Source organism: Juglans regia, chromosome 7, assembly GCF_001411555.2.
Source record: "Juglans regia cultivar Chandler chromosome 7, Walnut 2.0, whole genome shotgun sequence".
In the NCBI taxonomy this organism is placed as follows: Eukaryota; Viridiplantae; Streptophyta; class Magnoliopsida; order Fagales; family Juglandaceae; genus Juglans; species Juglans regia.
In genome coordinates, this window is record NC_049907.1 from 25,896,090 (window position 1) to 25,916,333 (window position 20,244).

General features: G+C 35.4%; 1 protein-coding gene and 1 long non-coding RNA gene across 5 annotated transcripts in view; both read left to right on the plus strand.

Moving 5' to 3' along the window:
* Nucleotides 1–1,163: 1,163 nt before the first annotated feature.
* LOC108987308 lies at nucleotides 1,164–5,466 on the plus strand. Its single transcript, XR_001995517.2, has 2 exons — nucleotides 1,164–1,516; nucleotides 5,090–5,466. It is a non-coding gene; the product is annotated as an uncharacterized LOC108987308 (long non-coding RNA).
* A 635-nt stretch (nucleotides 5,467–6,101) lies between these two features.
* LOC108987322 (fanconi-associated nuclease 1 homolog) overlaps nucleotides 6,102–20,244 on the plus strand; it is a 28,603-nt gene continuing 14,460 nt past the window's right edge. Inside the window, exons 1-14 of one of the 4 annotated variants that reach the window (XM_018960214.2) lie at nucleotides 6,108–6,476; nucleotides 7,424–7,926; nucleotides 8,013–8,117; nucleotides 8,373–8,637; nucleotides 8,740–8,802; nucleotides 9,219–9,293; nucleotides 9,380–9,498; nucleotides 11,315–11,385; nucleotides 11,468–11,555; nucleotides 11,656–11,796; nucleotides 11,874–12,100; nucleotides 12,814–13,087; nucleotides 13,236–13,469; nucleotides 14,055–15,140. In XM_018960214.2, the coding sequence (XP_018815759.1) occupies nucleotides 6,221–6,476; nucleotides 7,424–7,926; nucleotides 8,013–8,117; nucleotides 8,373–8,637; nucleotides 8,740–8,802; nucleotides 9,219–9,293; nucleotides 9,380–9,498; nucleotides 11,315–11,385; nucleotides 11,468–11,555; nucleotides 11,656–11,796; nucleotides 11,874–12,100; nucleotides 12,814–13,087; nucleotides 13,236–13,469; nucleotides 14,055–14,501 (2,868 nt within the window). In that variant the 5' untranslated portion in view covers nucleotides 6,108–6,220 and the 3' untranslated portion in view covers nucleotides 14,502–15,140. Of the gene's footprint in view, nucleotides 6,477–7,423; nucleotides 7,927–8,012; nucleotides 8,118–8,372; nucleotides 8,638–8,739; nucleotides 8,803–9,218; nucleotides 9,294–9,379; nucleotides 9,499–11,314; nucleotides 11,386–11,467; nucleotides 11,556–11,655; nucleotides 11,797–11,873; nucleotides 12,101–12,813; nucleotides 13,088–13,235; nucleotides 13,470–14,054; nucleotides 15,141–20,244 lie in introns of those variants that run through there. The other 3 variants (XM_018960218.2, XM_018960217.2, XM_018960216.2) reach the window with 3 other exon arrangements.

The window sequence follows — 20,244 nt, forward strand, 5'->3', positions numbered from 1 at the left end:
ATGAATATAATCCAAATAAAACATACACTAATAGTAGACATTTTTCACTTCAATTTTATAGATAAAAAATAAAAAAATAATAAAAAAAAAGAAATTGTGTACCTATTGAAAAGATTTTGCCCTGAACGAACATCTGAGAACCTTCGGATGTGGTGAGATTGTTAAACTGATTAAGAACACCGTCGTTATTGGAAAGTGAACAAAAAACAGGATTGAAAATTAAATGAGTGAGTATAAAGAGTAAGTGTTTTAAACACTAATTCAAATGGTGTTTAGGAATCCGTTTTTATATACTTTCTTTTCCACTGCTTGACGTTTGGTTCCTCAATTTCATTTTGCACTGCTTGACATTTTGTACTTTTTCCTAATCTTGTTGTCCTTTTTTTCTTCAGTACTATCTCAATTGCAAATGAAAATAAACAGCTTGTTGATTTCTAACGTGTTCTTGATCTTGTTGCCCTTTTGCGGTGCTTTCTCAACTGCAAATAAAAATAAATGGCTTGCTAATCCTGAATGTGTTACGGTAGTTTTTTAGAAAGCATTATTTTTTCGCTATTTACTTGCAGCCCAACTGTGCCACTGCACCCACCCCCTCGTCGATGGAAGCTTCTCTCCCAGACACCAGAGCCTTTCTCTCTCTCCCTTCTCCTCGAGCAGTGCCTCCCTCTCTTAGTAACCTCCTTCTCGGCACTCCATGCCAGTGATGCCGCTTAGACAGCCGACGTCTTCTGCCCACCATGAGGTGATCCTCGACCATCATTGTTGATGCTGGGAAAGGGCAGGGGCGGGAACGAGGGGAGGGGAAGAAAGGAAAAGAAAAAAAAAATAGGGGGGAGACGTAACACACTGGTAGTAGTGTGTCACATCAATTTGTGAGATTCATTTGTGGGATCCCTTTGTGTCTATAGTGTTTTTCATATATCAAAACTCATATTAGGTGGGCTCTATAAAACTTACTTTACCATCTCAACTCAACTCAATATCCAAATAGGGCTTAAAAAGTTTGATTTAAAAAAAAAAATTCATTTGTTTGTGCATTTATTTCAGAAAGCATGTCGGTTATTTTTAAATCAATAGCCGACATGGCAAGTGGCTATTTTTTCGGTATCATTCAAGTGCAAATAGAAGGTGTCATTTAAAATGCGTTATATTGTATTGTGATTTCAATTTTTGCGGTAGGAACAATGTTTTTTATATCATACCGTACCGGCCCCAAATTCTGGGTGTACCGGCCGGTACGAAATTCTACAGCCTGTTTGCTGTTTGAAACTTTGGATGGCAGTTTCAAATTTCAGTAAACACTTAGGAGCTATTTCAGAATTCGGACTTTCACATAACTTAGGGTTTGGAGTCTTTTGACTTTTTTTTTTTTTTTGCCCAAATCAATTTCTCATTTCAGCCTTCAGGGTCATCTAACTCTAGTCTCTCAAGTTCTCAGCTCTTCTCTCAAGCCCTTCGATTTCCAATTCATATCGATTTCAAGCAGCTTCTCTAAAACTATATTCGTCGCACAAAGGTACGCTCTTTTGCCTCCACAATTATTATATTTTAACTGGTTTTAACTTTTCTATTTTCCAATCTTCAGTTCAATTGTCACTTTCATGCTTCTTGTGCATATATGATTATTGTTAAAATTTAAGTTTTTTTCCTTGTTGTTCATGGTTTTCTGATGTGATCGATTGCTAGTTCTTGTATTGATTTATGAAGATTTTTGTTTGAAACAGCTATATTATATGATTTTAAAGTTGAAAATTTTGGGTAAAAGATCCCACGTTATTATAATCGCGGTATTGGTCTTCTTCGATGTGATTAGGCGTTCATTTCTTATTCAAGTTTGTTCTTGACACCTGCTGGGATCCGTAATTTGTGGGGCTTTGGAGCTTGATAATTTTTTCCCTCAACTTTGGAGCTTGATAAAGTTTTTTATTTTCTTAAAATTATTTCGTAAGATAAATATTTTTATCTTTTATTTTCTTTGGTGGAATTAGACTTTTCTTGACCCTTAAATTTACGTGTTTTGATCGAGTTTTCATAAGCCCAATATCTTTATTTCAAGTTTGGTGTATGGAAGAATGCTCTTGTGACCTCGTCAGTTTGCTTCCTTGTACTCCTAATTTTCTATTGAAGCAGTCTTAATCGGTAGGTTCTTTCTCATTCTGACTCTTAAGTTTCTTAGTTTTTTTTACTTTTTTTTTAAAAAATTTTTGCTTACTTATAAGTGTTAATTTTTTATATTTTAATAGTTAAAAATGTCTAATTGTGAATCAACCAGTGGTATGGCTTCAACTCCAACACTTGCTCTTGTAAGATCAGAAGATCCAGCATGGGCCCATGCACGTTCAGTACCAGAGGCAAGAAATAATACTGAATGTTTATATTGTAATAAAATAATTAAAGGTGGCGGGATCATTCGGTTAAAACATCATCTAGCTTGGATTTCAGGAGATGTAGAAGCATGTAAAAATGTCTCTGAAGATGTAAAATGACAAATGAATGAGTTGTTTGATGAAATGAAAAAAAACAAAGAGAAGAAAAGAAAAATAAGGTCAGAGATTGAAGGCGATGTAGATTTAACATCTGATGATATTGATGATAGTAATAGTATGGAGGGACAGTCTCAGCTTTCAAAAGGCAAGAGAAAGTCGAAAAAATTTGGACCTGGAAAGTCAATAGGGGGATTGAGTAGATTTTTTGCTCTAAGAATAACTCATGTGGCCCAACCTTCAATTACGAGTTCTATGTGTTCAAAGGATATGATTATAAAAGTAAAGATGGTTGTAGCATGCTGGTGGTATGATACTAATATGCCTTTCAATGCGGCTCAATCTAAGTTTTATCAACCAGCTATTAGTGCCATGACAGCCATCGGACTAGGATTCAAGGGCTCTTCTTTATATGAGTTGAGAGGAAATTTGTTAAATATGGTTGTGGATGAAGTTCAAGATTATTTGCAACAAATTAAGAAGGTTTGGAATGAGACCGGTTGTTCACTAATGGCAGATGGTTTGACAAACCAGAAGTAACAATCATTAATCAACTTTCTAGTTTATTGTCTGAAAGGTACAATATTCTTAAAGTCTGTTAATACAGTTAGCCTTAGAAAAGATGTTGAAACATTGTTTAATATCTTTGATGAGGTTGTTCAAGAAATTGGAGTTGAGAATTTTGTGTAGTTCATAGCGGACAATGATGTAAGCTATAAAACTGGTCTCCATGTGCAGTTCATTGTATAGACTTAATGTTGGAGAATTTTTCTGATCCAAGATATTTTTTCTTTATTGATGATATTATAAAAAATACAAAAAAGATAACAAATTTCATCTATAACTATGGTTAGGTTTTGGTATTGATGAGAAAAGACTTTACCAAATGTTATGATTTGTGTCGTCCTGTAATTACAAGATTTGCAACAAATTTTTTAAGTATCCAATGTTTGCTCTTATTTAAGAAAGAACTCATACAAATGTTTACTTGTGATAAATGGATTGTATCAAGTCATTCTAAGAGCAACATAGGGAATAAGATAGCTGTGATCGTTTTAGAAGATAAAGAGTTTTGGACTCAATGTCAATTTATTGTTAAAGTTAGTGAGCCTTTGGTTCTTGTTCTATGACTTGTTGACGGTGATGAAAAGCTTGCAATGAGATATTTGTAGGGGTGCTACCCGCATGGTGCGGGGCGGGGGCACCCCCTCCCCGCCCCCCGCCCCGCACCATGCGGGTGATGGGGGTTTTTCCCCCGCACCCCGCCCCCGGGAGGCGGGGGCGAGGTCCCCCGCCCCGGTGCCGGGGTCCCCCGCCCCGGTGCCGGGGGGCGGGGGAAAAACCCCCATCCGCCCCGCCCCCCGCCATTATATTAAAAAAAAAATTTTTTTGGTCTAAAAAAATATTTAAATAATAAATTAAAATTTATAAATATAAAAAAAATTTAAACTCATTAGAGTTAGATTTTTGATTGATTTGGCCTCCTAGGCCAATCTTTATATAGGAGGCCAAGGCAATACAATAGTCATCTTTAAGCAATGTGAGACTTACTACTAAATCTCACATTGCTTAAAGATGACTATTGTATTACCTTGGCCTCCTATATAAAGATTGGCCTAGGAGGCCAAAGCAATCCAATGATTTGAATATAATTTTAAGTCTTTTATAAATTGTGTGTATCTATATACAATATATTTATTTAATATATATAAATAAATAAAAAATTTTAATGTGGGGCGGGGGCGGGGGCGGAGCGCCCTGCTGGGGTCATCCCATGCCCCGCTGCCCTCTCTATGCGGGGATACAAGAGGGCCGCCCATTAGCTGAAGGGGAAGCCGAGGCGCAGGCGGCCCCCTAGATATTTGTATGATACAATAAAAAGAGCCAAAGAGAACATAAAAACAATATGCAATAACAAAGTTAGTGTATTCAGTCCATTCACCAGGATAATTGATTCTAGATGAGATAAGCAGCTTTACAGTCTATTACATGCGGCGGGTTGTTTTCTTAACTCTGAAATTTACTATAGCCCCAACTTTATAAATAAAAATGATGTTGTAAGAGACTTCAACATCTGTGTTATGAAGATGGAACTTGATCCCGATAATCATGATAAGATCATTGCAGAACTTGACTTGTATAAGAATGCAATATGTGAATTTGGACATTCTTTAGCAATCCGTCAGCGTAATAAAATTAATCCAAGTATTATCATTTATCAATATCATTTGTTAAATAGTGTGATTTTGTACTTTAAATTTTATCTTATTTTATTTTTATTTGCATTTAATTAATAATTTATAATTGCATTATTGATATGGTTGTATGGTGGACCCAATTTGGTTGCGAGGTGCCAACGCTTCAAAGGTTTGTTGTTTGAGTATTAAGTTAATGTTATAGTACAACTGGATGTGAAAGAAATTGGAGCACATTTGATTTTATTCATTCGAATAAGAGAAATAGATTAATGCATAAACGTTTGAATAATTTAGTATTTGTTCGTTATAACTTGAAACTGCGAGAAAGGTAAATTTTTTTAATACTAATGTTTTTCACTGTTGAAAAATATATAACATTTTCACTTATGTTTGATTTTATTTTGACAGGAACATAAAAAATGGAAGAGATGCTTTAGATCCAATCAATCTTGAAAACATTGATTTGATGGAAAAATGAGTGGGTGAAGAATCTGAGCTTCTTAATGAAGAAGATTTGGATTGGGCAAGTATTGAAGAGCTATTAGCCTCACTAAATGAGGAAGACGATGATAATGTTGATGTTGAAGTTAATGACAGTAATGACGTTGATGAAAATATTTTGATTAACATGTCAAATCCTGATCCTTATTATCTTTTTGACGAGGATGAGTGATGTTTTATGACGGTGGTGACGTTAATGATTTTATCAAGATAATGTTGGTGTTTATGTTAGTTGTAACTTAAAACTTAAGACTTGTATTGAGAAGTATTGAGTTTATGACGTATTTTGTTGTTATTTTAGAATACAGTTAATGCTTGTATATATATAATTTATCTAGGTATAAACTATTTCAAAATGGTACACAAAAGGTACAATGATATCAGTACCGAAATATTATTCCGAAACGGTACATGAAGCAGTACCAGTACCGAAATATTTCGTTCCAGTACTTTAACCGGTACGGCCTCTAGTACGATATTCAAAACTTTGGATATGAATGCCATGCAAGCAATTTAGAACTCCGCTTTTATAATATAGATAATTTTTTCAAACTTCATTATAATTTTTTTAAATTTTAAATAAAAAATAAAAAATAATGAGTAATACTACATACAATCGTAGAGTATACAAGCATCATGCAGTCGTTTTAAAAAAGAGTGGGGTCTACTATTAGAAAATTAAGTTTTTTCATATAGATCCCGTATTTATTCCTTTTTTTCCAAAATCATTATGCGGTGCTTACATACTCACAACTGCAACTATCATTTCTCTATTTATAAACCGTCTTACTATTATTTATAAAATTCTCATATCATCTTATTACCAAAGATCCCCTCATTATTTCTTCTTAATCATGAATTTTAGTTTTATATGAAAGTAATACACTAATTAAGAATTTTGGCGGGACGAGATCTTCCATTTATTTATTGATTTATTTTTCAAAACCCTAGAACCATCGGGCAATGGAAATTATGGGTCTAGCCGTCTAGGAGATTTGGGAACCAAGGTGCAATCGAAATCTCTGACCCAGAACCAGAATGCTCAACGGAAGAGAGAGCTTGATCCGATTGGTGGGCAAAAGGCGTCACTTCCTTCGCAATCGTCAATCTCTCCTCTCCGATCCCTTCGCTACCCACAATGACTCGATAGAGGATACAGAGGCTGAAAAATTGGTGGATTCCAAAGAAGCGACGGAGTTCGGGAGTGAGAGTGGTTCTTCCGAAAAATTGGTAACGTGCCCTGTTTGTGGGCACAAAGTCAGTGGGGACCACAATGACATCAACTCTCATCTGGGTATGCCATGCATTTCTCTTTTGAGCCTTTTAATTTCCCTGCTTGCACAGTAAGGTTGGGAATACAAATACGGAGTATACAAGGGGGAAAAAAAAAGACTTCTCCATTTATAAATCGGAGAAGAAGATTTCTAAGGAGGTTGATTGATGTTATGTTCACTTTGAGGAGAACGTAAGCCCTCGCCGCTTAATATTGTTACCTATAGCAGCTCTTGAAAAGTTAATAGGTCGTTGCTTATGCAGAGTTGGATATAGGGCTTATTTTGTTTAACATTTGAGTGCATTGGATTGGCACTTTTCCAGTGTAGTCAATACTATGAATAAAATTTATTGATTACCTATCAAAAAAAAAAAAGTGTAGTCAATATCTGTGGCATTGTTGAAGTGGGTGAATACTATATCCTCCTCCATCCAATTTTATGCTCGTCTGTTGGATGGAAAATGTGGTGGAACTTTAAATCACCACTCACTAGAAACCAACATCGAGACTATCCTTAATGCTCCACGTCGTTTGAGACACTTGGGTTAATGGGATTTATGAACTCTAATAATAGTAAGCTGCACTTGCATAGATATTTCTTATAATCACTTTTGGGTGGTGTGGAATAGCGGAAGTTTAAGGGATGAAGCAATCAAGTGGCAATATTGAGGCAACCTATTTTGCTTTTTTTGATAAGTTTAATAATTTTATCTGATTACTTGATCTAGTTTGTCTAATATTATTTCCTTTTCTAGACCATGCATTTTGGTATGAGGAGCTCCTTCCATGTATATTTCTAGTGCACTTTGGTGGATCCCCCGCTCGTGTTCATTTTGTTGATAATGTTTACTTCACAGAAAAGATAAAAAGAATCCGTTTCTTTGAGTTTAAATTAGCTAATGTTGATTTATCTTTAATTGTTGAATGCCCTTATTGGATGCTTAGTGGTTTTGATTAATGGCTTTCAGATGCCTGTTTGTCTCGGGGAACAAAGCGAAAGTTGACTCAGCAAACCCTTCTTCAGTCAAACTTCTGGTCACAACCTAAGATTAGCTCCTCTGAGTTGGAACCATCAGGAAAAAATGTTTCTGGTAGAGGTTCTGATAAAAGTCTTGTACATAATGCTGTTCCTGGATTGCCTGACTTTGGTGCTGCTGAAGAAAATGTAATTAGTATGTGTCAATCGTCGCGAAAGTTAGAGTCTGACATGCAAACTCACATAGATGACTCATCTGAAAACCCAGTCAATGAGTACTGGATCAACTACAGTACTGACACCACCCAACAATTATCCCCAAAGAATGAGGTGCCTAAAGGTGACATGGATGTAACCATGGATGAAATATGTGGGGTTACTCTTGAAACTTATATAGTTGGCCGTAGGTTCAGTGATGAGAAGAAGTTACTCCTTGGGGCAAGCATTTCTCTTTTGCGAGACCCTAATAATGATAAGGATCCCAATGCTATCAAGGTCAGTTCTTTTTCCTGTGCTTTCGCCTTAAGTTTTAATTTCTGAACTATTAATTTGGAAGGCATTGCCTGGTCCTTTTGACTCAGGTTGTTTCTGCAGATTCTGGATGTAGTAAAAGCCTAGGTTTTATCCCACGTGAATTAGCTCAATGTTTGTCACCTTTAATTGAGAAGTGCTGCCTAAACTTTGAGGTAATATATTTGTTAAACAGGAAAGAATCTTGTTACCTGAATCTATATGCATATTTATTCGATTTATTCGAGTGTTTGTAGGTGCGTTCTATGTACATTTGTTCCCTTTTCGCATCAAACTAAAGGCCACAGGTTATGTGCCTACTCAAGAGTAGTACGATATTGTTTTAAACGTTAATTGTGTTCATATCAGATTTTGGAGAATAGTGAAACTACTTATTTTAGTTCTCATCATGGTACACTGGGATCTTTCAGGGACATGTGTGTTCTATTCCAAAGCATCCTTTTGATTGTGTTCCCATTCAGATTGCGTGTCGCAAGAGCGTATTCCATGGTGAAAAAGAATCTGAAGTTTTAGAGGATTTTAATTGCTTGTGGAAAGTTGCTAAGCTTGTAGTTGAATCTGCAAAGAATTATCCACTGAGCATGACAAAATATCAGCAGAACTTTTGTGTATTAATACGCGAGGTTTTAAGAAGTAACCCTCACCTATTCTCAGAGGATGAAAAGATTTTCATGGGTATCAAATCTCATTATTTGTGTCTTTGTTTCTTACACCTTTTTTTAGTATTTTCCCCTCGTAACAGGCTATGACTACCATAGATGTGTTTTCTGTTGACAGAATCATTTACTTCACTCTCAAATGATAGTCAGAGGATTTTCATTCGGCTTTATACACGAAAAGGTTTATTATTTTCCAGATGATTGTCCCTCTTTTATTAGTTTTGGTTGTGCATGTCTAGTTGTCTTGGCATTCTCACTGCAATTGTATTCATACATGTACCATAAAAAGAAGTTTCTTAAGAAAAAAGTTGTTTCTCTCATGTATAAGTGTTGTGCATTTCAAGATGCTTGCAAGTTTGTCCTTAACCCTTTTTATAGCAAAAAGCTAAAAAGCTTAAAGTTTGATTGACTGCTGTTCACTTTAATATGATATTACTCATGTAGGTTATCTGATTATATGTAGATTAAATAATTGATGTCAGGAAAAAAATCACAGTGAAGCTTTCATTTCGTCAAACCATATATGATAATCTATCTGATTTCATGAAAAATCAACACATTCAGAAGCAAAATTCTAAATTGCAGTGTAAATTTTAGGGCCATGGTTCCGGATGTCTAATATATCCTATGCAGAAGTATTGGATCCTCAAGAAGCAGTCAAGGGTCTCTCGGGTATTACTAGTGTTATTTCTTGTATCCTTTGGTTTCGGCAAATTTCAAAATTGAGGTCCTTATTGACTTTGCTTGTCATACTGCAGCAGCGGGCTATGTATGTTTGTTTGAAGATGCCGATGAATCGGATTACAATGAAATTAAGGAGATGTTGAATTTGCTTACTGTTTGTGAGCTACGTGATATTTCATGCAAGCTTAAGAAGGTTTGCATTTATTGATATTACCATTGGGAAATTTATTCCTATTCTGACTGACAGTCCTCTCTTTTAGTGCATTTTTAGTATGGTATTAATATGGTAGGAATGTATTGTGTGGTGCGTATATGTCTCATTATGCATTGTATTCTTGAGATATCATTTTGGATAGAATTATTATACGTCAAAAAATTCTGCATATTTCCAATAATCATTTTTCTTCTTAACACACTATAAGTGCTTGTATGGAGGCATGCACTGAAATTTCAAGAGGATTTGGTTGACTCTGAAGGTTTAATTTGTCTTCTGGATTTTTGTCATGTCAGGGAACCAAAAGTTACTTTCAATCCAAACATCTTCACACAAATAATTTCTATCATCAAAGCTTCTTACCTTAGTCTCCGTAAATGAAAACAACCTTCACAAAACTATAAAAAGAAAAAAAAAAAAAACTCACAAGAATTTTCTTCCCTTCAGATTTTCAATTGGCCCTTCCACTTTTTCAAACCCCAATAAAAAATCTCTCAAGAAATTCTCAAATTAACATAATTGTAGTTCTGATTGTTTTTATCTGATGCATAGCTAGTCTCAAGTACTAATAAAGGATGTTAGCGTCAGCTGTAGCCAGCATATTACCATCAGCCAGATTCTATCCCTTTTGACTTTTTTTGTCAGTAAGAACTTTATTAATAAGAAAAGTAGGCATAGCCAAGTATACGGGACATATACAAGAGCAACACGCCTATGCATGATTGTCTAAAGACACAAGGAAATCATGAATGTTCACGCCATTAAAATCTATTACAATTGACCAATGGAATAAGGTATTAATAAAAAACGTTCCAAGTCTTACGCTTGCTTGAATTAGTCTGAGTCTTGTTTTTCACTTTTTTCTTTTAAATTTAATCCCATCATACTCCATATTCTTTGGTTTAATTTTTGTTAGTTACATTTCTAAACTTCTGGGTTTTGACATATTTGGTATAGTAACCATGAAACATACCTTTGTGGTTCTGTAGTACATAAACCAGCTGCATGATTGTTTCACAAGTATATTTCATATATCAAGTAAAACAGGTGGAGCGTTATGGATGGGTCCTTCTAAATTTGGCTGTATCCATAGTTTGTGCTCCAAAATTGATGAATTGGCTTTCGATGACTACACAGTAAGAGAGCTACTGTGTGGACAGATACGGGTCAAACATTTTGTTTTTATTTCATATACTATATAGATGTATGGGTGTGTCTATCTCTATATGCATGTAGATGCTTTTCTACACGAACACATTATGAATATATAGTTGTTCATGAACTCTTATCATCAGTTCTTTAATTTCTAAAACTAGAAAATGGTCAGTCTCATTAATTAGTAGTTGGAGATATCGGCTGGGGACTGCCCTAAGAGCTATGCTGTTGCTGCCATTTGCTGCCTTGAATGGCATTTTAATTGCACAGGTCCTAGCAATTCAAGGTTTTAGCTATTGTGCTTTTCAGTTTCAAATTAATTGAGCAAGACAGAGTATTCCCTTGGTGACTCAGATTTTGAAACCATTATCGTATGATAAAACTTGTGTTCTTTCTGGTTTTAAACTCAACGGGCAAGAGAGTATTCCATTTAAAATAATCTATGGGTTGATTCAGGTTTCAAAGTCATTATCTTATTATAAAACAGTAAAACTACTTGTGTTCTACTGACACAGCTGAAATAAATCTTAGAAACGGACTCTTAACTGTAACTTCTCTTTGGTCTGAAATGTGCTTTAATGCATTTTCAGTTATCTGATGGGTCTAATGTTCAAGTTTTGTGCTTGTTTTGAGGTTTCAGAACTGTAATTCTGGTACAAGAAAGAAAGATCTTATTGAAGCTCTTCTCTCTTTGCATAAAAATGGGTTATGGTATGAATATTATCCATACGACATGTTGAGGTTTTCATTTTGGCATGTGTATATTAACTTGTCTTTTCTCCTTAATGTGCAGCCCAAAATTACCAAGTGTGGTTTTAGAGAAAACTGGTGTGTGTGTACAAATATCTTCACAAGCTGAATCCCTTATCTGGCGCGCTGAGGTGCTTTGATGTATTCTAGTGTGTCACTTATATGTGGCAATGGTTTCGTGAAGTTTTGATTTCATCTAAAATGGCCTTTATGATTTCACTTCTCCTGTAGAGGCTTTTCTTCCTGAATGGCGAGCAAGACCTATCAACATTTCTACTAGTTGATTTAGGAATTGTCAAGTATCCGACTTACAACTGCATAATTTCGGAACAAATCTTCTCAGGTCGAGATGACCTGCTTGCTTATGAAGAGGTGCTACCATTTTTCTGTTTAGAAAATAATTTTGACATTCTACTGTCTTTACCATATGTGATGATCATGGATTACAGGCCATCGAAGTGGCACAACTAATGGATCAAGCTCTTGACGGAAACAATGCTGAAGTACTATTGAGATTAATAAAGATAGCTGACTCTCGTATATCCAGTTCTTCTATGAAAGCAATCAATTCCTCAACCTCTGAATCAGCACCTAAATTTCTTTTGTACTTTTCAGCATTATGGGTCTACTCAAAAGTGGTCTCATTAGGAGTTTCCTTTCTTGAGCGGGAGCACAGGTAGTAATGTGGTTACAAATTATTGCCTCTTTTTGTATGTTTATACTGCAACAAACAATGTTAACCTCTGCAGCTGACTTCTTTAATTAGTATGTATCTAGTTGTATTGGCTTTGAGTTATTGTTGTTAACTTGTGTTTATGATGTTGTTTTTAGTTTTTCGGTTTTTAACCTATAAGATATATGGATAGTGCATACACAAATCAAGAGGAAACACTACTAAATGTCAAAGACCGCAATGTATTAAAACATAGTCAAATTGATTTTCTTCTTCACTGTCAAATAATAAACATTCTGTGCCAAAGCAACTGCTTTTGAGAAGAAGTTTTTTAGAAATTAGCTATGAACTAGTCATTCTTTCCGTGATGCTCAAAATGTCATGATATATTAAGCCCCTTTTGTATTAAAAAAAAATTGATTTTGGATTATTCGCCGCCCTCTCCCTCCTCTATCTCACATATTTGGAAATTATGCTCCCACTACTTGCTAAGCTTGTATGATGGGATTATTAATGGTTGCTAAACTTGCTAATGCATTTAAGGGTATTAATAGTAATGCAAAAATGTTGGTCTCTGCATTCCAGCATCTTGTTGTGTACACATCTCGTTGTCCTTGGATTGTGCCTTAATGCGTTATCATTTTTTTTATAAGTAAAAAAGAAAGAATTTAGTCATTCTAATTAGGAGTTTGAAGGAACACTTTTCTTCTGCTCAGGTATAATGACGCAATTAATTTACTGAAACGGTTGCTAAGCTGTTTTACTTTTGATGGAAGAAGAGGATATTGGACGCTAAGGTTGTCAATTAATTTGGAGCACATTGGTTATCTTAATGAGAGCCTTGCAGTTGCTGAAGATGGCTTACAAGATCCCTGGGTGCGTGCTGGTTCAAGGATGGCACTGCAAAAGCGAATCCTTCGCTTAGGAAAACCACCAAGGCGCTGGAAAACTCCTAGTTTTTCAGCATCCATAAAGAGGAAGATCACGGAGGTGCTTAGTTGATTCTTTTAAGAATGTTTTTTCCCTTGTTTGACTTTCAAGTCAAAAGTCATTGTGTCCATCTAAATGTGAAAATAGTCTGTAACCTAACGGTTGCTGCTTTTCAAATCGTGATTCATATGGGTGGAAAACATGCTAGGTTCATGTTCAAGGCAGACCTTTGAACTGTGAAATTGGCATGAAGAACAGGTTTTATGGAGAAGATGGGGAGCAATGTGGAGTTGAGCAGCTTGCCTTACAGTACTATGCTGGGGAAGGAGGTGGATGGCAAGGTGTTCATACAGAGAGTGGCATTTGGTTGACTATTTTCGGGCTGCTGATGTGGGACATCATATTTTCTGATGCACCAAATGTCTTCCGTACCAGATTTCAGGCATGTTTTCAGTTTATTTTCATTTATTACTTTCATCAACCATGAAGGAATGGGTCTTCTACGATATGGCACTGGAGAAGATAGGAGAGATGCTTATTTCCTGTAAGTTAATGTCAAAGTGTTCCTCTGGTGGAAGTATTGTTGATAGTAGCAAACTATAGCTAATAAGGCATAGGACGGGTTTGCCGTCTATGTAATTCTATCCTCTAGAGAGAGAAGCAATTGTTTTTTAGTTCTTTATAAAAAACTCTTCTATGAAACATCTTTGGTTATTCCTGGGGAAAGTATTTGTTACAAATAAATAGGGAAACTAAATAGGTCTTAGGGGAAACCCAATTCAATCCATAAACGGCACGCTGCTCCTATAAGAGGTCTCCCAGTTTAGATGTCTGAGGGATTTTGTTTTAGCATACAACAACTGTCACAACATTCCTGTATCTGTGGAAAAAAATCCTGTCCTTTAATCACTTTTCACCTTATTTTAGAGTAAGTTGATATGTCTGTTAACCTGAATCACAATCTGCCTATGATCCTTGGTCCGTTTGCCTGCCAGTATGTTTGAGAAAGAAATAATCCATTTTGCAGACTGCACCCTTAGATTTGGAGACTGATAGCTTTTATCTGATGAGAAAGAGCTGTATAGAATCTCAGCTACAAAAAATTCATGATGGCATGGCTGAGGAGATCCTCATTATGTCATGGGAATGCCATGTGGGAACAGCTTGTAGGGGAGTTAATTGGAACAGGCATTCCCTCACTGAGCTTCGGGCAGCTGTTTCATGCATTGGTGGCCCTTGTTTGGCCTCACTCTGCCGACATCTTGCTCAAGACTACCGAAGTTGGTCCAGTGGAATGCCAGATTTGTTACTCTGGCGCTTTAATCAGGAGTACAGAGGTGAAGCAAAGCTTGTTGAAGTGAAAGGCCCTAGGGATCGGCTCTCCGAACAGCAGCGAGCATGGCTACTTTTTCTAATGGACTGTGGGTTTAATACAGAGGTTTGTAAGGTGAGCCCTGTGCAAATGTCTGTATGAGAAGTCATTGATTTTCTGTAAGGGGGGAAGAATAACATGACAAGAATGAATGAGCATGGAAATTCGCAGTCGCCATCAAATAATTACAGTAAGAGATCTCCATGAAGAATTCTCTTCAATCCTTATGTATGTCTTTTGTGACACAACAATGAATTATTCTGCCTCTGTTCAGAAAACAATATTCGAGTGAAACCCTACACTATCGAAATTCAAGAACACCAGTTTCTGTGGTGGGCCAAGCAGAGGGTCCAAGTCTGGCGACAATAAGAAAAAAGAATATAATAATTTCAGTTCAGCTGTAACTCTTAAGGTCAGAGTTCTAGAAAGAAAGCCGGCAGTGGATATTATTAATTTATTGGGCTGGATTTGTTTCTTGGCTTGGTGCTTAAGTGGTAGTAGAAGACCATGTCTTCGTTTGCTTGATGACATGGAACACGTATATGCCTTATTTTACCCGAGGTAAGGCCGTATCTTCTGGTTTTACTCATTTGTTTCTATAGGAGTCGGGTGTTCATTTTTCGATAACAGTGACCCCACTCCCTTTCTTTTTAGATGGTAGAAAGATAGATCATTGATTCCTGGTGGATATCTATTTGTTGACTTTATTGAATCCCAAAAGTGCAATGTCTACTGTTTCATACATATTCTGAGCTGTTATATAATTGTTTTTCTATTGGTTTCTGTGACCCTGAAGACATTTATGTAATACGTTTATGTTGGCTATATGATGAAGCCAAGTCACTCGTGAGTCGTGACCCACATGAATCATTGACTCGGCTGTCAATCTTAATTGTCAAACGAAAAATGTTACCATGACAGGGTCACGGTGTTGATCGTGTTCAGCCCAAAATTTAAAGAAATTTGAAAGGTTTGGTAACAAAACTGCGTGCTGTTTGTAATTAGGTGTTTTTTTTTCTTATATACTTCTTGTGTATTTGGACTATGTTTAATTGTGTGGATTAATTAATTTTCTTACTTGTCAAAAACAAAACTGTGTCCCCTTCCCCAGAAGCTACAGTGGTCTTTAGATACCACGGATGAAATTCAATGGCAGTCTATCCAAATTTCTCCATCAAGGTATCATCTGTCATGGTGTGGTCCATTTTCCTAACTGCCAAAAACTACAACGCCTCCCCCCTCCCCCTCCTTGGGGATTGCATGCGAGGAAACATCCTGTATGGCCCAGATCAAGGGGGTACAAGTTTATTACACTTACATTTAATTGAAATCCCCATTCAAGAACCAAGGATTCATGCCATCAAAAGATTAAAGGACAGCAGGGTTTGCCATGAGGATCACCTTTCCAATTCCCTAGTATAGCCATACTCAAACACTCAAACAACCAGAAACAATATCAATCTCGGCTTACCTTGATCAAAGACTGCCTCATTACTTTAGGAGCTTGCTCATGTTGTTGATGGATAAGATACTTTCAAAGCCTATGAGTTCCAGCAAATCCAAGTTCTACCCAGATTTCTTAGTAGCATTACCTATTTCCATATATAGTTTTGGAAGCATGAAACTTCTCCTATGAAACCATATTATTCCCTCCAAATCCAATTTGAAAGCTTAAAGGGTCTTCACAGTTGTTTTTTGAAGTAATTGTCTAAAAATCCTTGAAAAAAATAGTTGTCCTAAACACATTTGAGACCATAGCTGATCAGTTGTCCTTTTCATATGATCGTGACCATGTTTCTACCTAACAATGTTTTTCTTCCTTCAATATAGTTCTTTGCATCCAATAGATTTCTTTATATTTACTTACCAGATATATAGGAAAATATACAGAAATAAGTTTATATTGATATTTTTATCGCATTAGTCATGAACCTCAGCTCACAATTTTCGGAAGCTTAAAGGTCTGGATCCAACTTCTTTGTATCAGTCACTTCTTTTTTGGTAGGGGAAAACTTTTCATCCATACAGCATCTCCTACTTTCATTTTTCACCATAAAGTACCAAAGATTTCAATTTGCATCATAAACTACCAACATTTCTCAATTTGCACCCTCAGTTTTAAATCTGACCATTGTAATTATATTACATGGCCCATTTTTTGTTTACCTTAATGATCGGTCTAAACAAAGGGCGAACATTGAAAAATATAGGTAGTTTAGGCTGCAAGTTGAAGTGTATTTTTCCTTTTTTTCATACCATCATCACCAATTTTGGTAATGAGGAGAACATGAAACTTTCGAGTTGTGAAATCTAGTGAATGTTTAGGGGCTGTTTGGACAGTACCATTCCTCTCTTTTAATAATATGATATAAAAAATATATCAATTATTTTCATTAAATAACTGTTATTATTCGTTTAACCTTTTTCTTTCTTGGCCAAGATACTCATGCTAGCAGTACCTTCACTCAAGGCAGCCTGAAGTATCTGAGGAAGCTGAATTTTCAAAGGAGTAAATTGTAGACATGAATCGTTTTCTGAACCTTTGTTGTCCTCTCCATCACCATTACCTTGAATTTTTTATTTGACAACACAGCAGAGGGATTGGACCAAGAACTTGCTTTGTTTCCCTCTGCCAGCAATATATTTTCCCCTCAAGGCTTTTTCATAATCTTATCCAAACTCGTAGAGGTATGGGCACTATGATATAGTAATCTTTCTCAAAATTTGCATAATGTTACACTTGTTTTCTCTGGTTTCCATATTTAGCTCTCGTTTGTTTTCGTAGATGAGATGAAGATGAAATGAGATAAGATGAGATGAGTTGAGATGAAAGTTTAAAATTGAATAAAATATTGTTAGAATATATTTTTTTAATATTATTTTTATTTTAAGATTTAAAAAATTTGAATTGTTTATTTTATTTTGTGCGGGAATTTGAAAAAGTTGTAATGATTAGATGAGATGAGTTGAGAAGTTTTGTATAGGCCTCATTTGTTTTTACAGATGAGATGAGTTCAGATTAAAGTTAAAAATTGAATAAAATATTGTTAGAATATATTTTTTTAATATTATTTTTATTTTGAGATTTGAAAAAGTTGTAATAATTAGATAAAATAATATGAGATGAGTTGAGAAGAATTGTGAAAATAAACGAGACCTAAGAACGTTTGTGTTTCTAACAGGAAAAAGAAATCATACACTCAAAATATGGTATCTTATAAACACTATGATTGTAATCTGGAATTGCCAGTTGAGACCGTTATCTGTTATTGGCTTTGTAGCATATAGATAAGATGGTGCATGCGTTTTGCCATGTTGACACTAGTATTCATTGTGCATGACAACCCATGCTATGGATTTCAGGCTTTCTTCCAATTAAGTCCACAAAATACTCGATATAAGATCTTATCTTTCCTTTTTAGTCACTTATTGCATGACGCGCATGGTTGTTCAAAATTAAAGAAAACACTTCTCCTAAACGGATTTGAGATAACATGACAAACCCATTAGGTATCAAACAAATTGGTTTTTGTTTGGAATCTACATGATATGTTATGTATTTTAATAAACTACATAATCTTCCCATTTTTGTTTGATGAGTTAAGAAATTAAGGTGGGCTTAATTTTTCTCATGTATTGTAATTTATTTTCAATTTTCTTTAAAAAAAAAATGGACCAATTTAAAAAAATATATATATATATACACATTTATAGGAAATTTTATCGATAAAAGTGTTTTCATTTTGCAAGCTTTTCAGCAAACCACCCTGACCCAAATTTTTTTAAAATTTTTTTTATTTACTAATATTATGATGATGAGTTATCTATATATTGTTAGGCCAAAAATTTAAATTTGGTGAAGTCTCTAAAATCTAACACAAATTCATTTACTTTATAAATCACAATTCACAGCCCATTTTAACAACTGAAAGTAATTATAAGAACCTTTAAGAAAGCTCAGCCCCTGAGAAGAAACTTTAATATGGAATTTTATTCATGATTTGGCCTAAAACAAAAGTAAATGAATCTTGGGTCCATCCTACCTCAGCTTTTCCAAAGGCGGGTCAGCTCTTTTCGCTCAAGAGCTTCCATGATATACATATACATATATGCATATATCCCTTATATCTTAAAAGTCGCTATAACGTATGAACAATAATGAATAGTACTTTTTGTTTGACACTTTTGTTTCATTTATGCCATGTGTGGTTGGCTGTTGTTACGGTTCTATCTCTCACTCTTGTATTTTACTTTTCGAATGTGCCCTTCTGTGAGGCAGCTGTTGTTTGTTTGGTCCCTGCCGTGTAATGACTGATCCACTTTTCCCATCTCTTACGTTTATGTTTTTACCCCTATATTTTTTCCAAGTTTGCCCTTCTTTTTTAGTTATTTTCCCTTTTTATCCCTACTTTTTTATATTTTGTTCGTGCATTTATGGTTTTATCTTCATATTTTGTTTGTTTACCCTTTTTCTCCCTCGGTTTGTTTTTGTTTTATTCGTAGTTTTACATTTTTGCCCCTCAGTTCCATGAACACTAAATTCACACCAACACATTGTGTTTGAATTTCTTCAATTTCAGTAAAAAACTCATATCCACAAAGATGAAAGCAAAGTAGATCCAAAAAAAAAAATTCAAATTTCTACAAATTTATAGTCGAATTTGTACAAAAAAATTCAAAATATGTTCAAATTTGTAAGAATTCATAATCGAATTCATACCCATATGACATAATCGAAACAAATCTGCTCAAATTTGTAACCATTCATAAAGGAAATTTCTAACAAAGAAGTAGAGAGAGAGGGAGGAAACCAATGTAGATCCAAAGAAAATCCCTTCAAATTTGTATAAATTCACTAAATCAATCATATCTATTTAGACTAAAAGAAATAAAATGTAAAAACAAGATGTAAACAATGGACTAAAATTTCTTAGATCTAAAGTAAAACGTATAGCCGTGTTCTTCATGGTTAAATTCGAAACGAATTTCTACAAAATAAAACCTTGGTTTGCAAAAACAAAAACAAAAATGTGTAGATCTAAAAAAATAGAGTAAAACTACTCATATATAAAGTAACACGTCTAAATCTATTGAAGTTTGTAAAGATTAAAAAAAAAATTACCCATATACATCGACACCCAATGAATGTCGTCTTCCTTGTCTTTGTTTGAGAAAAAATAACATGGAGAGAGAGAGAGAGAGAGAGAGATGAAAGAGATGAGGAAGTGAGGCGAGGCAAAACGACGAGATGTTGATGTTGATGCAGCTGAGAGAATAAGCAGATGGCTGTCTGTAGTGTGGTTGTGAGGGTAGGAGATAGAGAGAAAACGAAAAAGAGAGAGAAGAGGAAGAAGACTCTCGAATATGGATGTTTGGAGAGAGAGAGAGAGTTTTGAGAGAATAATGGGGTGTCGACGTCAAGAAGGAAAGAAATAGACGAGAAAAAAATGAAAAATGCTACTTGCAACCGTCCTGAGAAATCCCCGCGGCATCGCGTCTAATGTGGCAAATGCAACAACATCGTTTCTGTTCCCTCGAAGACAGAAGGGGCTCTGGTGGCCTCCTTTACCATTTCGTCCCCATCCTCACGAAAACTACTCTTTTCATTGTCTTCGTCTTCTACATCCCCACGAAGCCCCATCGTCTTCTCCCTGAAGTCACCGTCTCACAAAGCCACAGCCCAGTCTTTGTCTTCTACACATTGGATTTTGATTCTAATGGGTATTTTTTGCAAATTTTTTGCTTGCATTATATGGCTGACTGAAGTGGGTTTTTCTAAAAATACATGATATACTTACTCTGTTCTATAACAACCATTTTGGGTTTGGGAGCACTCACAACCGGC